This window comes from Cydia strobilella, chromosome 13 (assembly GCF_947568885.1).
Source record: "Cydia strobilella chromosome 13, ilCydStro3.1, whole genome shotgun sequence".
In the NCBI taxonomy this organism is placed as follows: domain Eukaryota; kingdom Metazoa; phylum Arthropoda; class Insecta; order Lepidoptera; family Tortricidae; genus Cydia; species Cydia strobilella.
The window spans coordinates 3,954,122-3,977,127 of NC_086053.1; the positions used below are offsets into that span (position 1 = coordinate 3,954,122).

The 23,006-nt window shown below is 36.3% G+C and overlaps 1 protein-coding gene across 1 annotated transcript in view; it reads left to right on the forward strand.

The window, feature by feature from the left end:
• The window catches only part of LOC134746490 (neuropeptide CCHamide-1 receptor-like), a 167,094-nt gene that overhangs the window by 139,198 nt on the left and 4,890 nt on the right, over nt 1–23,006 (forward strand). The window contains exons 6-7 of the mRNA XM_063680896.1: nt 20,319–20,422; nt 20,914–21,051. Coding sequence (XP_063536966.1) covers nt 20,319–20,422; nt 20,914–21,051 — 242 coding nt within the window. The remainder of the gene's footprint in view (nt 1–20,318; nt 20,423–20,913; nt 21,052–23,006) is intronic.

Sequence of the window (23,006 nt, forward strand, 5' to 3'; positions counted from 1 at the left end):
ATAGATAGTCTGACCTTTGTACAAACTTGGCATGTCTCTTGCCAACACTCCAACTATTTATAACAAGGCGTTACTTGGCAAGTTCATCTGTACATTTTCAACGATCACATAAAAGGTCGCATTTTGTTACGGAAACCAAGAGGGCGCGTAGTCAACGTCCCAATCGTTAACGCTCCGTAGCGTATCGTAGTAATCTCTCTCTATCACTTCCCCACTAGTGCGACAGTGACAGTTGCGTTTCGTTCGCCACGGATCGTTAACGATTGCACGTTGGTTACGCACCCTGTTACTCTATTAGGGAACAGAGGACAATACGTGTCGTATATTCTATTTTATTTATTTATATTTTATTTGGTTAGGCATCACCAACAAATCTACACAATTACATAGGAACAAGGATATTTAACATTAACAGATGCTTAGCAACTTATACGTGACCACAGCCCACTGCTATAAAAGTTACACAATAGTGCAGTCGAGTTCACAAAAATATCTTTACAAGCCAACATTCCAAAACTATATTTACACACCTCTAAGACACTACAATAAGGTCGTGAAAATATATTTTTCTACTCGTCGACAGTAATGGTTGAATTAAGATTTCGTAAACCAAACTATAATTGCGTTCTTTTTATGTATGGGCTTCCAACTCAACTATAATATTAATTTCGATACGCTGGTGTTCAACTATAAAAACAATTTACGTGCCGCTGCGCTCTCATAGAAAAGACTAAACGGAAAAGACAACAATAGTCGCGCGTTGATGTCTTTTGTACTACATTTTTGTAGTATCAATTTTCATTAATTATTTAGGTTTTATAGTGAAAAAAATATTATTATAGTTGACTCGTAGAAAAAGTATTGTAAGCTCTTCAATCTCGTTCCTCACTTAGGCAACTCAGCAAGCTTCGTTGCCTAAACAAGGTACTCCACCGAAAAGCTCTCTATTATATCACGATTGTACAAAATACTATTTTGGAACGGCTTGTAAAGATGTAACTCGGCCTACAGTGTTGGCGCACTGCCAGTATAATTCCTTTTTCGGCTGAAGTTATTATCTAACGATCATTTGTACGAGTACGTTGACGTCTCATTTTTAGACAAAATTTGAGTAGGTACTTAAAGTGGGTGACTTTTAGGGTCGTTAAAAAACGATTTCCTCTATTTTAGGGTGCGTAGGTGTTTCTAGTGTTAATGCTTCCGTTAAACCAAGATGTTTTTTATTAGGGTTCCGTACCCAAAGGGTAATAACGGGACCCTATTACTAAGACTCCGCTCTCCGTCTGTCCGTCCGTCTGTCTGTCTGTCCGTCTGTCTGTCTGTCACCAGGCTGTATCTCATGAACCGTGTTAGCTAGACAGTTGAAATTTTCACAGATGATGTATGTATTTCTGTTGCCGCTATAACAACAAATACTAAAAACAGAATAATATATAGGTAAATATTTAAATGGGGCTCCCATACAACAAACGTGATTTTTTTGCTGTTTTTTCCGTAAAAGTACGGAACCCTTCGTGCGCGAGTCCGACTCGCACTTGGCCGGTTTTTTAGATAAATCATTAACCAAATGGACTGTTACTAATGATAGTAATTGTCCAAAGCCATCATTAGTATAATTACTAATCATTAGCGTTCCGTACCTAAATGATAAAAAATATAGGATCATATAACTTTGCCTTCGATAACCGCGATAGTTGCTCATGTAAAGGGTTCGAAAAGTCGGGATTAAATTGTTTTATTTTATATCTTCATCTGCCTGTCTAAGTAGACGCTTCTTCTCAAACTGCGTATATAGGTTTTTAAGTGAGTCAATCAGTTTTTTCTATCAGCTACTGCAGCTATGAAAAAATAAAACTTCTAATAGGCCAGGAAATGAATGCTCAAAAAACGTTATATATAGAGGGAAATGCTTGGCACACATTACTAGTTAGGTGGTGAACATATTAAAACTCCCCGGCCGTAACCCTGGTGCCGCAAAAAGGAAAAAGGGGGGGTTTGAAGGTTCCATTTTTCGGTTTTTCGATTATATCACGGAAACTATGCGTCTAAGCGATATGGCCACATATAGTGATTTAATTTGTCACAATTTTTATTAAGTCATGTTTTTCGTTCCCTGTATACCTTCTTATTGCTTGGCCTATAAGTCGATGCAAGAAATTAATACGGTCATGCGGTATGTTTGATACAAGACAAATGTAGAAACTGATCCAATAATAAATGAAAAATAAATCGCTACATTTTTATTCGCTTCCCATCAGCCCATCACCAACATTCCATTAGCTACAGTTGATTGACAACGAATCAAATCAAAAATAGCTGATGTACAATTTTATTAAAGAATTGTTAAATCTAACACCGGTCCAGTGCATCTTGTGTTTTAGGGTTCCGTACCCAAAGGGTAAAAACGGTACCCTATTACTAAGAACTCCAATATCCGTCTGTCTGTCACCATGCTTTATCTCATGAACCGTGATAGCTAAACTGTTGGAATTTTCACAGATGATGTATTTCAGTTGCCGCTATAATAACAAATACTAAAAACAATAGATAATAAATAAATAAATAAATATTATAGGACATTATTACACAAATTGACCAAGTCCCACGGTAAGCTCAATAAAGCTTGTGTTGTGGGTACTTAGACAACGATATATTTATAATATATAAATACTTAAATACATAGAATACTCCTACGCCTAGATACTCTAGGCAACCCTACAGAGTTGTTACTGCAGATACATAAGTTGTCTATGAATGTAAAATGCACTGTCTTCGTCCGATATCGAAAAAACACATTCTTTCAAAGCTATTATAGTATGTAGCGCAGCTATTTTCAGCATATCAGAGTATGTAAATATCAAGTAGCGTATCAGAATATGCGCAAAAGTATATTCAACATACGCATAAAGTATGCGCCAAAAGTACCATTTTCTGTACTTATTAGTATATTATATTCGATTATTTTTTTCTGAATGAAGCCCCAGCTGTTCACAGGCAGCAGGCAGCAGGCAGCGATTTCGCAGGTGCCATTTTCTAAGTGATTGATTAGAATAGTAACTATTATAATCAATCACTTACTGTTTATACTGTTTATATGACATTTCGGGACATACCATTAAGGTGCGAAGTCGAATGGGGCCCTCGTCGGGCAATTTATCATGGTAACGACATGAATATGCACTATACACTGAGATTGATTGTTGAATAGATAACTGTTAGGTAAATCGATTTTGTTGCTGAAATTGGCGAGTGTAGGTGAAATAGTACATTGTGTATTAAGGACGGTAAACAAGTATTTTTGAACGAGTGTGAATTTAGGTCGAGAAAGGCAAGGAGGAGTAGTGGGAAAGGGCCGGATCGACCAAGGTGGAGACAACTTCATCACGCTGCACCGACAAGAGCCTACAGCTCTTAAATTGAATGATGATAATGATGTGAATTTAGGTAATGTAAGGTCAATGTGTAGATGACCGCCATATTTTTTTTTGGGAAGACCGTTATAACGGTCAAGAACTCTCGTATTTAATATACATACTTCGCTTGATGTGCACAAACGCAAGAGTTAGAAGCGACGAAAGAGCTTGTTAACGGTCGGATCTTACCTGATAGACGGTCTTCACCACCCCAGGACACAATTTGTGAGGAATGACACGCTCTGGGATGGGAGGAGATGGTTACAATCGACCGGCTATGCAGCCTCAAGCCAATTTTGGAAATGAGGAGAGACAGTAACGAAAAATAGTGCGTGGAGTCCCTCCGCGCGAGATAAGTGAAACTAGCATCAATTACCCTACTTTCTGGAAATTACCCTATTCAATTTACTGGTCAGATTCTTGTTTCGAAGTTTGATAATTTATAAAAAATTGAGCGTGAACCTCCTTCATAGTTATGTTCGCCTGGTACATGTATGTATATTCAAACAAGTATACACACACAGAGAGAGAGATAGAGAGAGAGAGAGAGAGAGACAGACAGAGAGAGAGAGATAAGAGACACCGTGCTGGTCGACCGAAAGTTAACTTTAGTGAGTTAATAATAGAGTGCTTTCATACCCCCTCCATGGTAGCGTTAAACGTTTAACGCAACCTTGTTGGAAGTCGCATCAGAAGTTTCACTTCAAAAATGCTGATTTGCCCAAATTGTAAATTGCTAACCATGAATATAAAGCGAACGCAATGCTCATTTGTTATTCGTATTATTTTCATCTTTGAAAGCTCCAGCGCTTCCTGAAAATATCGTTCCCCAATTTCCCCGTTCGTAAGAACAAAATTTCAATCGCGCCTGATTGGTACCGCCCTTAACCGTAAATTGTTCAGAAGGTAGAAATTAAAAGAAGAAAAGCATCACATACGTTCCTTAAATTATTTAGGTGTAGGAGGTATTATTCTTCTAAAATGATTGCTGTTATGCATAGATGTTATTATACGAAATTACATTTAGAAACACTAGGTACTCGTAAGTAGATAGTAATCTGACTTATTTCAAATTTTTCTTCGCGTACAAATTAACTTGTTTGGTTTCGATTTAGTTTGATGTTTTACAGTATTTTCCACGTATTTATTTAAAGTTTATTGCACGATATAAAATTGGACAAATGGCGGAATTACCTAATGTAAGAAAATTTGTGTTTTACTCGGTGGCGAAATTTGTTTAACCCTCGTGCCTTGAAACCCTCACAACGCTCAAGATTTTATTTAACACTAAGGGTTTAAACAAAAACAACTTTGCCCCCTTGTGCAAGTAATAACTATTGTTAGTAAGCGTGGGGAAAAATGGACGTGATGCGTGATACATAATTATGAACAATTAGATATTGACACAAACATACCCAGTTTACCTTTTCATTCAGCAATTAGAACCATAACCGACCGTTTAACTACGTTAAATTTACTAACTCCCTTATTCATAAAACTTTACGGGCCTGATTTAGTTAAATTATGTTTTATCTCTTTCTTACAAATACATAAGTCGAAATGCCAGATAAAGACAAACGATTCATATTAGCTAATTCAGGCCAGTAACGCGTTTATGAATAACACCATAAATAGACAACAAAACATAAATCCTAAGTAAGATTATAGGTTTAGACTAGCCAGTGTCCACACGAACAAAGCTCTAGAAGACTCAATGTATAGTAGATTGTTAACCAAGGGAATTCAAGGGATGAAATAAATAAATAAATAAATAAATATTATGGGACATTCTTACACAGATTGACTAAGTCCCACGGTAAGCCCAAGGAGGCTTGTGTTATGGGTACTCAGACAACGATATATATAATATATAAATACTTAAATACATAGAAAACACCCATGACTCAGGAAATGATGCCTTTAACCGAGTTAAACACTCTACTTTTCATTTAGAATTCGAGGAAAGTCAAATGTACATGTTTTTTAGGGTTCCGTACCCAAAGGGTAAAAATGGGACCCTATTACTAAGACTCCGCTGTCCGTCTGTCTGTCACCAGGCTGTATCTCATGAACCGTGATAGCTAGACAGTTGAAATTTTCACAGATGATGTATTTCTGTTGCCGCTATAACAACAAATACTAAAAACAGAATGAAATAATTATTTAAGTGGGGCTCCCATACAACAAACGTGATTTTTCTGCCATTTTTTGCGTAATGGTACGAAACCCTTCGTGCGCGAATCCGACTCGCACTTCGCCGGCTTTTTAAAAACATGACTAAGTATAATATTTTCAATCAATTAACAATTTAGGTAAAAGTATCGTTATTTATGGAATAAGGAGTAAAATATCAGAATGGAAATTGTATATCAAAGTCATTTAAAACCAAATTTTAATTGGTTATCTTAAATAAATAAAAAAAAACCGTACTGAGAAAGTAAAATGCTCTAGTACAGAAACGTACCACTTTTTGCATACTTTTTAGAAAAACAATGACCCTCTTTCAGAGCATGAGAAATTAAAAGTATATTGCCTACTAAGTACCTCATTAAATGTTTCAAAGGTGAACGTAACACGACCTTTCCGATCCGTTACTTACTGATATTTTTATAACAGCCAACCAAAATTAGCATATGAAGTTCAATTTACACAAGGAAACCCAATGGCGTACTCGTATGTGTAAATTATGACGTAAAGGACAACCCCCGACGATATACCTCCCACTTGACACGTAAGTATGTGAAGCACATAATACACCTACTTTCATAAAAATAATATCTAAGCATAGACTAGATAATATTGTCTTCGGTTACCGCGATAGTTACTCATGAAATAAAAGAATACTTTAAGGCTGGTTGCATGTACAACCAGCCTTAAAGTTTATAGTCTATGATTGTTCATTATTTTAGTATGTGGGTATTTTTGCACTTTGTAATTTTTCCTCAGTCACCCGTTGACCACGAACGCTGTAAAGGGTTCGAAACGTCGGGATGTATTATAAAATCAATATACGCGATATAATCCGTTTTTATAGTTTTATTTCATAGACTAGATGTTTATATCTGGGATTTATTGCATTAAAGCAATACCAAGATCAAAGATGACAGTCATAGCCTGACAATCATACATTACGCGCGAAACCCCAGTACTAAACGGTACCTGATCATGGCGTCACGATCATGTAAAAGTCGTCGTGAAGTATAGAAAACAAAAACTGATTGCCAGATAATCAGTTGTTTGTATGGTAGAACACACCTAATAAGGATACCAACATACTAACACATACATAAACTATTAAAATAATAACCGTTTCCTTGCCGGATAAACCGATAAACGTTATTTTCTTTTTAACCGTCTACTAAATCGCAACATTCGCAACCAAGCTATATGCAATATCTGATATAGGCACATATGGTCTATAAGAGCGCTGGAGCCGAGCCAAACGATTATGTGGAATAAGTGTTCCAAAGCTAATTTTACTAAAAACCAATCGATTTCAATAAAACGGTTATCGTTCGGGGTTTGTTTGGGCTATATAAGACTATTCGCGAGCCCTTGAGGCCGATTCTAATTAAACAATCTGTAATATTTTTTTATGATGAATAGGCAGGCGTTTGACCACGATCCCACCTGATGATGATGCAGCGGTCTACGGTCGTTTTTATATCAAACAAAAAAAATCACCGCTTCCGGCAAGACTCAAAATTTCGATCTTTCGGAACACCGGTCCGATGGCTTTTAACCAAGGCTACCCAAGCTTACCAAAAACGTGCAAATTGTTCCATTCCTGTATTTTTTTACACGCCTTAGGGAGGCGCATAGCGACACCTACCGTAAGAATGTTATATTGAGAATTCACCTGTACGGTAGTTAGTAGTTGAATTTTTCAATTTTTCCATTAAATAAAAAAAAATTGTATCACATGCAGACGGTGTTTCTGCTTGATAAAAAATAGTTTAACATTCTGTTACTGAGCATTAATAAGTGCGACAATGCCTCTTGAGACGACTGTGACTGCATTTAAACCTCACCTACTGGCATCTCGCTAGCAGTAATTGGTGCGCATGAGATGCCTCGTGAGACGACTCAAGGTCATGTCAAAACAAAATGAAAACCTTATCAGATAGATAACATAGAATTGGCCTCTCAGTCTTTCTTTAGTAAGACTAAGAGGTGCTTGGAGAAACAAAAAAAGTTATTGCCGAGTCCATTACAGTGCTGGAAAAAGCCAAAAAGGCGGGCCTAAGTATCAGCCATAAAAAGTCAGAGTATCTTCACATGCAACGCTATAAAAACACGCGCGTCAAAAGAGAAGACCTTCATGTTGGAGATACGATACGATGAAGGGGTGGCAAAATTTAGATACATACTTAGGCTGCACTGTCACCGACACCAATACTCGGGAGGAGGACATTGACATCCAGATTCAGAACACATACATAAAGTGTTAGTGTCCAAAACTCCTGAGTAAAAACACAATACTACGTATAATTATATAAGACGCTCATACGGCCGATACGGATGCGAGACTTGGGCACTAACACTTAAAGAAGAAAACAAGCTCCTGGTTACAGAAAGGAGAATACTTAGAAAGATCCTGGGCCCGGTGAGAAGAGAAGATGGCAGTTTTACACTCCGCAAATACGTCGAGATTGATCTCGTGGCTGCACCCAATATTTATAGGCGAGACAAAAGCTCACCGACCCCGCTGGTTTGGCCATATTTTGAGAATGAAGGAGGATTGCGGCGTTAAAAGGGCATACTTGGGACGCCCGGTGGGGCGTGACTGAAATTGGGGCATTTTTTTAGAATCATATAACATTCTTTGAAACCATTATTTCCATGATTCTTTATTACTGTCATCATACCAATTACACCGAAAGAAAGTATGAAACTCGGCGCGCTTATAAGATTCTGCAGGCAAGAAATAATACGTAAAACTGTTAACATTGCGTCCAAACGGTTCATTTGCAAGTCAGACATCTACGCTTTTGACGCAAATTGTCCTAACTTATTTAAACGGAGTTACACATTTACCTAACTTACTTCGTTCGAGCGCTAATATATCTTAGGTGAAAAGTAGAACTTTCTACTCTTAGGTAACAATCAGGGCTTACGCGTATGAATTCGCCGCTAGGGGCGCTAGTGTAGATGGTGGTCTTTTCCATAGTTCGAAATGTCAAATGTCACTTGTCACTTCAATGACTGACAGCTGCTCTAATTTAAGTCTCCATTGAATATGGATACGTTGTATTGTAGATATTCATTTATAGAAAGGTATTGCACGTACGGGATTAGAAATACCTAGAATCTGATCGTACAAAATGAGCTGCCTCTCATCCTCTTCTTCTCATGTTATAGTGTTAGAATAGCCCGTAAACCGTGATCATCTCAAATAATTAGTAAAGAGCAAGACAATCGTACATCGACAAATGCCGAACGAAAAGAAAAAATCGCGGTTACAGATGCTACGAAAGGTCGAGAGACTATTTCCATACATTATGTAAGTTAATTGCGTTTTGTATGAACGTTTGTCATCTTAGCTAGGCCCCCTGTTGTTAAATTCGCTTGTGAAATCCTTTAGTTATTCAGTGCATAGTTGTCAACTATAAGATAAGATAAGATAAAATTGAAAAGAAAAACTGAATACAGTTTTGAACAAAAGAATAAAAGAAAAAGTGACGAAGCCCTCCAGTGGTGAAGGCCGGATAAAAATAAGAAAGGTAAATTCGTAAGGAATTCGTTTAGGAGGTGCAAGCGCGCACTGCTTGCCCTTAGAGCTGGTCAAAGACGCCTAGTCTTACTAAGATGGCATGAATACAGTTTTGTTTAAGTACTTAAAAAAATAAAAGAATGTTTCCTTTAAGTAAAATGAGCTAACTTATGGTTTTAAGGTACTTTTACTCCAGGGTTCATAATTTTTTTCCATCCAGTATCCACAACACAAGCTTTCTTGCGCTTACTGTGCTGTGGTGCGTCAATTTGTGTAAGGGTATCTGATAATTTTATTTATCTATTCATATTTATACCAAAATTTTAAATCAGGATCGGCCTCCAAATACGTCAATTTAAATAATATTATAAAAAGAAAGTATTTACTTGTAACAACTTTTACATATTCTTTAAAATATTTTTAACACGTTAACTTACATTTCTTTGATGTAGGTACATACTTAATGTCACTCATGTTGTTATATAGTTTTTTTTGCATTATAAATAATTAAACAATCTTGACGTTTATTGAAAAATATTGAGAAAGGCTTTTAAAAAATTTGTATATATTACTTATGAAAGCAAAAGAATGAAAAAGATCGTCTTTGATTTTATTTGCTTTGAAGTGACTTATTTTTAAAAGTGATTATTAATAAAAAGACACGTCAAGATCCCATACCTTTTTTTTAATGCTAAAAAACCGGCCAAGTTCGAGTCAGACTCGCGCCAAGTTCGAGTCAGACTCTGTGAAAATTTCAACTGTCTAGCTATCACGGTTCATGAGATACAGCCTGGTGACAGACAGACGGACAGACGGACAGCGGAGTCTTTAACGCTCCGTAGCGTTGTCACCTCTCTCTATCACTCTTCCATATTTGTGCGACAATGACAGTTGTGTTTTGTTAGCTACGGAGCGTAAACAATTAGCATGTTGGCTACGCACCCTGATGTTTAAAATATCTCAAGGACTACTTCTCAATTTGATGTGACCCCTACCCACTAAACCCACATCGGCTTTACCCGCATTGACGTCATGGGATCGCGAACATTCTACCATGACGCCCCTGACAGCCCAACCAGCTTAGGCTGGGACCCCGGACAGAGCTAATGTTATAGTAATTTTAGTTTTCGACTGAAACGCTTTGTATGTATAGGTAGTGTTTTGTTATATAGACATTAGTACCCCCCTGCATAGAAGTTTGTATGCGAAGGTGCTAAGCGAATAGTATTGCTGACTGTACATGTTTTTATAAAAAAAATACCTACCAAATTGCAGCTCATATAATTTTATTCGATAACGATCACCCAAATTTTAGACAGTAGATACTCGGAAATGTGTAGCCATAGGGAGATGCTTGAAATAATAAATGATTTATTTTTAATTTAACCAGTTAAAAGAATGAAAAGAAATGGGAAGATTGATTGTGTACTTAGTTTTACCATAGATAAATAAGGAAGCTTAGAGTTCTTACTCCATATAGTTCCCTTACTTAATAAGTTGTATGGGACTTAAGGTAAAACGTATTATTATAAATTTAAAACTCGCTACTCGCTTAATAGCTAACACTTATTTAGGTTAAATCTTATTACAAATATTAATTAAGTTTTCGTAAAGCTCGCTTAAAACTCATTATAAATGGGTTTTATTTATGTGTGAAGTGAGCACACTAAGTTTAATTATTTCTCTACGGTTTATTCTACATTCCCTAAATGAAAGTAAAGTACCTAATAAGTATTAGGTCCTTCCCTATGAAATGGGCGGTTTTTTTTCACTGATATTATTTTGTACGTAATTTATTCATTTTAATTGCAACTTCGAAATTATTTTTTAATTTCAATAGTAGACTATGTATTTAAATACAAATAATAGGTTTTTATTTGTTATTTAGTGTTTCCAATTAAAGCTTGAAAACCACCCTTTTCATGTGCTGCCGGTTTAAGTGTTTCAATGGCGTATAGTTTAATGATGCTAACTATTTTTAACCGACTTCAAGATTTCAAAGGATTTTTTTTAAATGTTTGTTACTCCATGACTCCGTCATTTCTGGACCGATTTTGAAAATTCTTTTTTTGATTGTAAGTATATACATACAGATTGGTCCCGTTTTTGTCAAAAAGCAGTTCTGATGATGGGATCCATGAGGAATCGAGGGAACCCTCAAATGTTAAAGGCATACATATAGTGATTTTAGTATTTTTATCAACAAATCAAGCAATTACATTAAAAAAGTGACATTTGATGAAGTGGAACTGCTGATGATGATCAGAACGGAACTCTTCAATGACGCATAGTTCACGTTTGGCGATTTGTCCTCTTCGTTATGTTTGTTAAGCAAGTTAGGTTTTCAAGAAACATTTTTGTCAAGCTCGAGTTCTGATGATGGGATCCATGAGGAATCGAGGGAACTCCTCAAATATGAAAGGCATACATATAGTGATTTTTGTATTTTTATAAACAAATCCAGCACTTCCATTTTAAAAAGTGACATTTGATGAAGTGGAACTGCTGATGATGATCAGAACGGAACTCTTCAATGACGCATAGTTCACGTTTGGCGATTTGTCCTCTTCGTTATGTTTGTTAAGCAAGTTAGGTTTTCAAGAAACATTTTTGTCAAGCTCGAGTTCTGATGATGGGATCCATGAGGAATCGAGGGAACTCCTCAAATGTGAAAGGCATACATATAGTGATTTTTGTATTTTTATAAACAAATCCAGCACTTCCATTTTAAAAAGTGACATTTGATGAAGTGGAACTGCTGATAATGATCAGAATGGAACTCTTCGATGACACATTTGGCCTTTGGCGATTTGTTCTCTTCCTTATGGACCCAGACCTAAACTTGGACCCGGACTCGGACCCGGACCCGGGTCTGAACATGGACCCCAACTCGGACCCGGACCCGGACCGAACTCTGACCCAAACTTGGACCCGGACAACCGGACACGGACCCGGACTCTGATCCGGACACGGACCCGGACTCTGATCCGGACCAAGACCCGGACCCGAAAATGCTACTAGAAAAGTGGGTTAGGTGGGTGGTTGGGTTTTGAACTCCGATTCTCACAGAACAGAACTGCTATCAGAAAAGTAGGTTAGGTTAGAGCTGTGACCCTTACAGAAACGAAATACTATCAGAAAAGTAGGTTAGGTTAGGTTAGAACTGCGACCCTTACAAAAACGAAATGCTACTAGAAAAGTGGGTGGTTTTACCTCCTTTTCTACATAATTAGGCAAAAGATGCTGTCTTTTTCATTTCATTGTCTGGAATCTAAGAGTGCACCATCAACAATAAGTGAACTTTCAGCGGCCCCCATTGAAGTCGGTTTTTTTTTTCTTAAAAATTATTAAGTAATAACGATGTGTAACGTAGCTTAAAAGTTAACAATATTCCTAACAAAATTTTGTTTGGTTTGAATTTGTCATTGCTGAATAATCAGCACAATTAAATGTATGAAAATCACAGTTTTCATAAAATTATCCATACAAAACGCCAATTTCATAGGTAAGGACCAGGCATCGTAAACTGCGAGCGAAACCGAAGTACTAGGGTTGTTGTCAAGTCAAAGTACGTCATTTCAATGGATTTCGCTCGCAGTTTACGATGCCTGGTAAGGACCTAATATATTAAAGGATTACCTACAAAATATTCAGATTCGAAACCATTGCTTAAAAAAACCGATTCTTAATGGTCAGTAAAAACTTTTAGGTACTTTTTCAACAAACTTTTGGAACCCACTCAACCCAAACACAATTCAAGGTGTTTTACCGGCGCCTACCACTTGTATTTGAGTTCTTAAGGACTTAATTTTAATGGAAAGGTTCTGTTATCAATATAATCCTAAAAAGCTTTGGCTTTCCCACGAAGTGTGATTTGGTTGAGTACTAATCTTTTTATTATCGTTTTTTTGTACTTGATATTTAATATTTATTTAGTACTATATATTTATGTATATTTATTTTATTGTATAATGCTATTGATGTATTTTAGTTATTCGTATATATAATACTGTAGTTTTCCTTTTTAAATATTATTGTACGTTCTGTAAGTTTGTCTATCTATCTAATAAGAATTTTCCACTCATTAACTCTAAGGTTAGCTGAAAGAGATCCCTTATAGAGGGATAAGCTCGCCTTTGTACCTAAATTTATATAAATTTCATGTTAACAATTTTTTTTGTACTTACAATAAAGTGATTTAAGTACTACTACTACTGTTATTTTTTTCAAGAAAGACCTTTGTAATACTAATGAAAATGGGGTAATCGTTAAAAGAGTCACGTTATCGCTTAACAGCACTGTCTGTTAGTTAAGGCACTTAAATTATAGCACAATAAGACAAACCTCGAAATCTCTAGAACAGTCCTGAAAATTGGTATGTATATTAATTAAAGGTCCCCAAATGTTTAATGATGTGGACATGAAAAAGTGACATTTGTATTGGCGCGGGCGAGATGCACGATAACTAAATAACATCATTCAAATAAACTGAATGATTGAATGAAAATAGCTATTTATGCAACAAGTGCGGAAAGTGTATGATTTCCAACGAGTTGAATTTTGAAAACAAAAAGCACTAGTGCGGAAAAGTAGTACTTTCGGCATGATATGGCTCCGTAGGAAACGCACTTTTCGAGCACATGCATTGTAACAACATTTAAATATTTATTTTATTCTGTTTTTAGTATTTGTTGTTACAGCGGCAACAGAAATACATCATCTGTGAAAATTTCAACTGATTACTATACGGTAAACATATGAGATACAGCCTGGTGACAGACGGACAGACAGACGGACGGACAGCGGAGTCTTAGTAATAGGGTCCCATTTTTACCCTTTTTGTACGGAACCCTAATAAAAAAACATATGTACCTCGGAAGTCAAGAAAATGGCCTGAACTCGTGTAGATCGTTGGCCACTCATGATATTTGTGACGTTTTCAAGTTTTTCAACCAAAAGGTACCACATTGTCGCTTGTCGATAAGGTTGATTTCTAATTGAAGCTATATGGAAATAGCGCCTTACTGACAAGCGACAATAAGTACCCTTTTGGTTGAAAATGGCACATTTATTTAACAATTTTAACACATATCAGTCAAAGAACATGGGTCAGTCATATGGCGATCTAAAAAATATCCATTATAAATATATATTTTTTTTTAAATATTTTTATTCATTTTCATTTTAAGTTATTATCCTGTGTCGAAAGAGGCAGTAAATTTACTGTGACTACAAAATTTACTATGGCAATAACTCTCTATACACTCTATTCTCTTTGGCTACATACAGTGCAGATAAGTGCTACGCAATCTGTCAGTAAGATGTCGGTGCTGACGGTACGTTCAAATGCACTGCGTTTGAAACGCAAATAACAAGGATTCAGCTGCCAACTAGCTACTCTGAGTTTTGGGATACATCCATACATTACATTACATTTTTTTTACCTTTTTACTTAACATAACCAGTCCGTAGATGACCATTATAATGTACTAGCGACCCGCCCCGGGTTCGCACGGGTTACAAAAAACCTTTACAAATTATACACTAAAACCTTCCTCAAGAATTACTCTTTTGATAGGTGAAAAACGCATCAAAATCCGTAGCGTAGTTTTAAAGATCTAAGCATACATAGGGGCAGACAGACAGCGGAAAGCGACTCGGTTTTATACTATGTAGTGATAATATGGAGAGAAAATCACTTTAAATTCAAAGTCAACAAGATATACTTCACGTAAATGAGAAGAAAATACTTACATACAAGGTGTCCTTTTAAGAGAGCAAATATTTTAATCGTAAATTATTTTGCAAAGAATTATTGAAAATTCCATTAAAGTTGTTTTACTTAAAATTAGTAAAATCAAGATTGTAAACTGAATGCAGCAAAAAAACTAGTCTAAGGAATGTTTACAGAAATTTAATTTTTTAATTAGAGATTTTTTTAAACCTTGAGCCCATTTGAAGGTATAGTCTGCATTGATTTTTTTGCCAAAGAGAGTTAAAATATTTGCTCCCGAAATATGCCCCAACCGGCATGGATGGCACTCTGTGGCACAAAATTGATGGGACAAAATATATCCTAAGCAAATAATGATCTCAAATATCCGGGTCCCACTTATCAAGGCTTCCCTGTATACATAGTTTCTCATTGATGACATAGCAGCCAAGATATAGTGTAGAAAGAAAAGCGTGAAGCGTGAACATGACAAAGTATACCGAGTGTGGCCTGTAACAAGAGCAATAAATTAAACTGTAGGTTACACTCCTCACTGACCAACATTTGTTCAGTGACCTCTGTGTTCTGAAAGTTGGTCAGAACACAGAGGCAAATTCTGAGTTAACAATTTGATATGGGTTTCGTCTAATTTTGAAACGACCGTGAGTCAGCGTGCGTCACACTGCACCAATCAGCGTAAGCCGCTAAAGCTGATTGGTTCTCATGAATACGACTGAAGCCGTCTCATGAGGCATCTCGCTCGCACTTATTGGTGATGTCAGATGACACGACTTAAGCCAAACAAACCCGTCGCCAAAAAGCAGCTTCGATATAATCGAAGTTACGCTCTCATTTTAAAACAACGAGCTTAGAGTCCACGAAACTTGGCATGAACATTTATTTAACATATTTTGCAGTACATGTGGTGCTACTTTACCGCACTAGTGCGATAATTATAACATTACGTAACTATGTCGAAAATATAAAATATACTGTAAAACGTTGGACGATACATGTGCGAATTTCCTATTTTTCGCACTTGTATCGTAATGTACTATTATAGTCTCGCGTTGTGTCTAGTACAAAAACTGTTTTTCAAAGAAAAAAGAGCGAATAGTAGTACCTATTTGTAGAAGTACATATTACAATTTCTAATAACTAAAATAGTACCTGACATATACATAATTATGTTACTTCTTTTATTATCTTTTTTTAATAATAATATTTATTGGAAAAGTAAAGGTATATCACGAATAAAACTATGATGAAAAACTAAACTAAAAATTAAAATAAGACTAAATAAATCTAAAATAAAACTATATTAAATCTAAGGAAGGCCCCTGTGGCATAGTACCAAAAACGCTGCCAGCATTTCCTCGCTGGATTCTTAAACCAATACGCTGAACGAGGAAGCTGCCAGCTCTTCGGTCTCCTGTGGCGTCTCTGAGTCTCTTCGACAGATCTTTAAAGAGACGCCAGGGCCCCACGGACCAAGGGTCTCAACGCCGAATGGAATAAAATTGTACTCGGCGCCAAGACCGCTGTATTTCCCTACATTGGTGTTCTCTGCCGCCGCTGCCGCGGCCGCTGCCCTCACGGAGGTTCGGTGGAGATGTGACGGGGCCAGTGTGTCTACACACGTAGCATCCCAAACTCATACTTCATAATTCTTTATTGCAACCATGGTACAGTATAGATGTAAATTATAATATACAATGTCTCACATGGACCCTGTAAGGGCACAGCATATCAATAGCTTACTCATAACCTATTATTATATTTATTGTATTGTATGTAGTAAATTATTAATTTATCTAAAAAAATATCAGGTCATAAAACAATTATTCTAAATACACATGAGATCATTAATAATTGTATTAAAATAAATAAATTATTGTACAATATTCATATTATAACATAATTTTTTTGTTAAGTATAAATTTAGGTAAGTATGTGTGTATGTATGTAATTTAATAAGTATATCATTGTTTTAATACGAGTAAATTACTTAGAAGGTGTCTGTAACATTATCATTAACTAGCACCCGTCCTATACTCCAATTATCTTACTTGAATGTTCATGTCAAATTTTATGTTGTTTCAGTGTGTCGTTTTAAAATAAAAGCGTAACGTCAGTGTATTGGCCAGGTTCATGTGACATTCGTCGTCCAATGTCATATCAAAATAAAATATAAAATCTTATCTAATAAATCGGCCGCAGAATATTCTTTGCTCGATATAAAATTGTATTTTTAGGATCCATTAATCCCATTATACACTGTTTGAGTTTTGTGATATACAGTTTTCAAACAACTTTTTTTAAATGTAGTCTGACTGAGTTTTACGCGTTTTTATTTGTATTCTAAATAGGAGTTGGATAATGTTTGTTGTGCAAATTAAAGCTTGAATAGATGATGTTCTGAATACAATTTATTGCGTAAATGAGCCTAATATCTTGTTGTGAAAGGCACCGGACATCTATTCCCTATTAATCAGGTAGGTACATATTTATTTGCAAAATAAATATATAACTGATGAATAGGGAATTGGCATTTCTAAGGAGCTATTGATAATACAAATTATCTGAAATGAGCAGTACGTCTGTTTTCGTATGAATACGAACTCAACAAAACAAATCTGTAGATAAAACTACATTGAATATTAATTTATTAAAACCAAAAACATAATTAATAACAAAATAAAATAAAAAGTAACCTAAAATTAAAGCTATCTACAAAACTAAAACTAATACCTAAAAAAAAAACTAATATATGGGCTGGATCTCCCAGATCCGATTCCTGCGAAAGGGTTCCCATAAGGCTGGCTGCGTTCCCCCTTTGGATGGCTATCCCGATCCGTTGGGCGAGGAACGAGCCAGCCCTACGGTCCCCGGTGATGCCGATGATTTATTTGGAGAGCTGCAGAATTCGTTTGTGAGCGCTTAGGCACCACGATCTCATAGTTTCGACTGCAAATTGAATTGATTTTTAGGGTTCCGTACCTCAAAAGGAAAAAACGGAACCCTTATAGGATCACTCGTGCGTCTGTCTGTCTGTCTGTCTGTCCGTCTGTCACAGCCTATTTTCTCCGAAACTACTTGACCAATTAAGTTGAAATTTGGTACACATATGTAAGTTTATGACCCAAAGATGGACATGTATTGTAAACAAATTAATTTTAAACACTGGGTCCACTTTTGGGGGGTAAATGAGAAAATTAAAAAACAAAGTTTGTCAAACTATATAGTGTTAATATCAAATGAAAGAGCTCATTGTGAGAATCTCAAATAAATTTTTCTTATAATTTTACGATAAACAGTTAAGGAGTTATTCAAGAAAATAGGCAAAAATGACCATTCCCCCTTTATCTCCGAAACTACTGGGTCTAAAATTTTGAAAAAAATACACAAAATAGATCTTTACCTACAGATCACCGGAAAACCTATTAAAAATGTGCAGTTAAGCGAGTCGGACTTAATTACTTAGTTTTTTATCCGACCCCTACGGGTTTTTTAAAGACATTTCACATAAAAAATACATTGTTTAAATAGGCTATTTGACTAATTTTTGAAAATGGTTTTAATTTATTGTTTATGACTTAATAATTACACTACATTGATATTTCCGTGAAATTTCCTGTATTAAATATAAAAAAACAATGTTAAAGTTTATTTATTTTGAACGCGCCTTAAACGCTGTTTTTGCAAAGGGACTTATCACGTGACACGTATGACGTCACGCGCAAGTAAACTCATTCAATGACCTTAGTTAATCTTATGGTTTATGTGCATTGAATTCATTATTTCACTGTAAAATGGTATATTAAAGCAGCGGATTTTGTTATTTAACGAAACAAGATCTAGGTATTTAATGTATTACTACATAACCTCATAACATAGCTCTTTCAGCATTAGTAGGTAGTTAGTAGCATACTTTTTCTTTCAAACTAAAGTGCAGTATGGAGATACTATTCTCGTCATCGTATTCTATATATATATATTGTCGTCGTATTCGTATCATCGAAATCGAAATGTTCGTAAATAAACAATTTCTACGTATACCCACACAGCTGTTTTTACATTTCTAAGTTCCGCAGCATAGTAATCCGGATTATCTTTAAAGAAAAGTGCAACCATTAATGCGTCTATGTCCTGGTAGGTTGCCGCTATCAGCTTTCACATATTTCGGCTCCATTTTGAGATTCTTATGAATATTGTGCTACTAGATATACGGATAAATCGGAATATATCAGAAACTGTGGAACAATAACTAAAATTAACTAAATACAAATAAAACAGTTAAAACACTCAAGGCAATCAAGAAGTTTTACCCGCGTGTGACGTCATCCGAGCGTTGACCAATCACAGAGCGTTTACGTCCCTGATGAAATTTCAAAAAATATTAAATTTTCTTTCGTTTATTTTCCAAAAAATAAACATAATTTACATTCAAATATAGTGAAATATACTTTATTAGTTTATTATCTTTCAGGATGACAGCAATTCGTTTTATATTTTTAATGTTGTCAAATACCCTATTGTGTAATGTACCCTTGGAACGCGAGTCCGACTCGCACTTGGCCGGTTTTTTCTAAATGGTCAACTTTACTTTATACAAGGTATACCTCATTTTACACGTACGTTAGATGTACGTACGCATAAGCAAAGACCGTCTTCTAGCTCTTTCACTGCTTTTAACTTGCTTTACACATACTCCACTTACAGAAGGTCGGTGTCGGTACAGAAGAAGGAATGAGGCTCTTCCTTTCTGACTGTGTCTGAGAAACGTCCGTATACAAATACGAGAGTTTGAGATTTTACCCTCTATTACGTCTTCTCATAAATACATTTTATATGGCGGTCTTCACCACATTGATCTTAACAATAATTAGTCGTTGAAAATGTCGCCTACGAACGCTGCGGTCGTATTTTTTCAGAAAATGCTAGAAAGTTTGACTCAGCAAAACACATGCATACTTAGCATTTCCAATAGTATAAAGTAAGTCCAGAAAAATTAGTTGCGTTGGTGAGCTACAATCTCAAGTGCAGTGATTCTTATAAAATCCCTTTTTTTTTGTTGACTAATCTTGCAAACATTTTGATGGACATTGGCATAAAAATGAGTGGTTTTTACTGAAAAGTTAAGTATTACGTAAAACTCTATTTGAATATACTCAGTGATACAAAACCATTAAAACTGACATTCGAAGCCGAACCCGAAACTAACAGAAAACTTATACAATAAAGCGAATGGCCGACTCGAACTTATCTATCTTTTCCCATTTTGCTAATGTGTTACGTATTGCTAGGCTGGGCTTACGTTGTGAGTATTGTACACTTGAGAGCAATAAAAATGTGTCACTTTGTAAGGTCAACGCGGAAAAATCCGTATGTTTCATCTGTTGGAACCAAAAGCAATCTCTGTTTATGGATAAAATCGACAATAGTTTAGCATTTTCTGAAAAAATTGTTGTGTTTTCAGATGCGAGCCCGGAGGAAAGTGGCACTGACAGTCCTCGCTTTCGTGCTGGTGTTCGCCGCCTGTTTCCTACCCTCACACGTCTTCATGATGTGGTTTTATTACTGGTAAGTTTACCCAAAATAGGCGTTATTCTTCACATGCGAGCCAGAAAGAAAATTTCACTGAGTGTCAGTGACAATGTTCGCTGTTTTTATGATAATATCATCCTTGGGGCTTCCTTGTTTGCCGCCTATAACAAGCAGACGAAACGCCTGATGGTAGGCAATCATCAGCGCTCATGGACATCTGCAGCACCAGAGGGGTTGCAAGTGTGTTGCCGGACTTTAAGATGGGAGTACGCTCTTTTCCTGAAGGTTGGAAAGTCGTATCGATCCGGAAATACCACGGGCGACAGTTTATTCCACAGTTAAGCTGTGCAAGGCAGAAAGTGTCTAAAGAAATTTGAGATTGTACTTAAAAGTCTTATTTTGCATCATAGTTCTTGTCCATTATTATTCACAACGACGGGACTTAATCGTTAATAGTTCTTGTCCGTTAACAAGTGAGAAGAGTTAATTTGTTGTATCTGGTGTATTAATAAATTTTTCATCCACAGCCCGACAGCCCAGGAGGACTACAACGGGTGGTGGCATGCTCTGCGTATCATCGGCTTCTGCTTCTCATTCCTCAACAGCTGCGTCAACCCCATCGCCCTTTACTGCACCAGTGGCATTTTCAGGAAGCACTTCAATAGGTACGTCACCATCATTCTTGTTATTTACTTGTCTATCAATTGCCTTGCATTCCGCGAGGTCTACAATTACTAGAAAAGTATTTGCCACCGGTTGATCTTAAACAGCTGCATCATCTCGGGCAGCGCAGTTGTAAAATGGCGTAAGTTCCACGTAACACATGTCCTTTTACTCCTAAGCCCCACGTTGGGCGCCAGTCACTAGGGCCACAGAATCATTTACGTATAGGTATGTTTAAGTCTCCCTGTAAAAAGGCTCGCGTTGCGTATCAATATGACTGTGTTATAAGCCATGGGCTCTGCATCTGTACTATCTGTAGCATAAACAATATCCCAATAAATCAGTAATAAATAATATTTAAGTACTTTGCATAAATAATGTCTAGGAATATTAAAGCCTACAAAGTAGATTACAAACAGAACGAGTAAATTGTCTTTTAACTATACGAGACAGTTTTCCCGATAATGAAAACAAACGCCACGTTTCGATTCAAGACACTTAGACGCAAATTTTCTCGAAGCTACATAATTAATAACTTATGAAGGTTAGTTAAGCCTACTTAAGCACTGAATAAATGATTATTTATGTACCTAATGTATGTACTGTAAAGGGGGTTACGCCTATTGGGAGGATACGTAATGGAAAGACTGTAAGCACTGCTGTTATGGATATCTTCTTTTATTCTTTTTTATAGATTCGCTAAATTATAACTCCGTATGACTAGCCTAGATGACTGCCTCCCAACTCTCCCAAGGAATGGCGAACATGCGCCCTCGTTCCATTTGACAGGGCGATACGATTCTAAATTCAAAACGTGGCTGTTGCCAGTTACTAATAAAAAGGCTGTAAAGGTTACAAACCTTTACAGTACTTACTACTAATTTCTAATCTTTCCTTAAATGTGTTTGTAAACGTAGTAATACTCGCATTGCCGTAGCAATTAACGACATCTAATAATGGAAGTAAGAGGTTTCTTATTGCCTAATTTGTCCTGAAACACCCATGAGAGTAAAATGTCTGGACAATTTATAAGCCCATCATTTTTCCAGCATGACAGCTCAAACCATTATGCCACGTATGTCGTTCATATTAGGTCTACTTTTCCACAAGTACTTCGATGGAATCTGCAAATCATGCACTTTGCAAATCTGATTGATAATGTTAGACGTGTTTCATGGTAACTTAGCCTTAAAGATGGAAATGTTAGAGTGCTTTTTCCGTTGTAGTTTCGGGTTGGTTGATGACACGCGCGTTGGGAATATCGTACGTGGCAAAGTGTCCATTACTCTTGGAAGCAAAACTTTGTCTGTATCAGATGACGTAAACAACGTTTTTTGCGTTCCTGTCCAAGGACATAATATATGGACGCTTAGCCATGTATCAAAATGGCTACTTTTACCTAGGTAATATGTTAGAGATGTCACGGTGGTGTGGAGGTGTCGTGTCGAGTATAATGTTGTACCTACTAACGACCTCGTGATATTCGTGTTATGGTCAATTTGCTTAAGAAACTTGCTACTCTATTTAGCCTTTGTTAAGGTACAAATATGTACTAATTAAGCAATTATTTGTACAGTCACCTGCGATAATATGTTACTTGTCGAAGGAGATGTCATGAAATAGGGCAGAAGCCCCGGATTTGGCCACCTTAGTACCCTTTCTAGCCAGTTGAAATTTAAATAAATAGAAAAGTATAATATTCAAATAATCTTTTTTTAGTTTTCAAAGCGTTGTATGGTAACGAATTGAGTTTGTAATGATATATACGGAATACATTTATTTTATATTTAGTTTAGACAATAATAAAATATATTGGCAAAACAGTGCCAGTGGCCCACAACCGGGGTATCTGCCCACTTATTATATTTTCACCTCAGCAGCTCGAACTGTCCTACTTTCGTCACTCCCTGGAGTGAGGAAAGTGCGACTTTCCTCACTCCAGGGAGTGAGACAATGT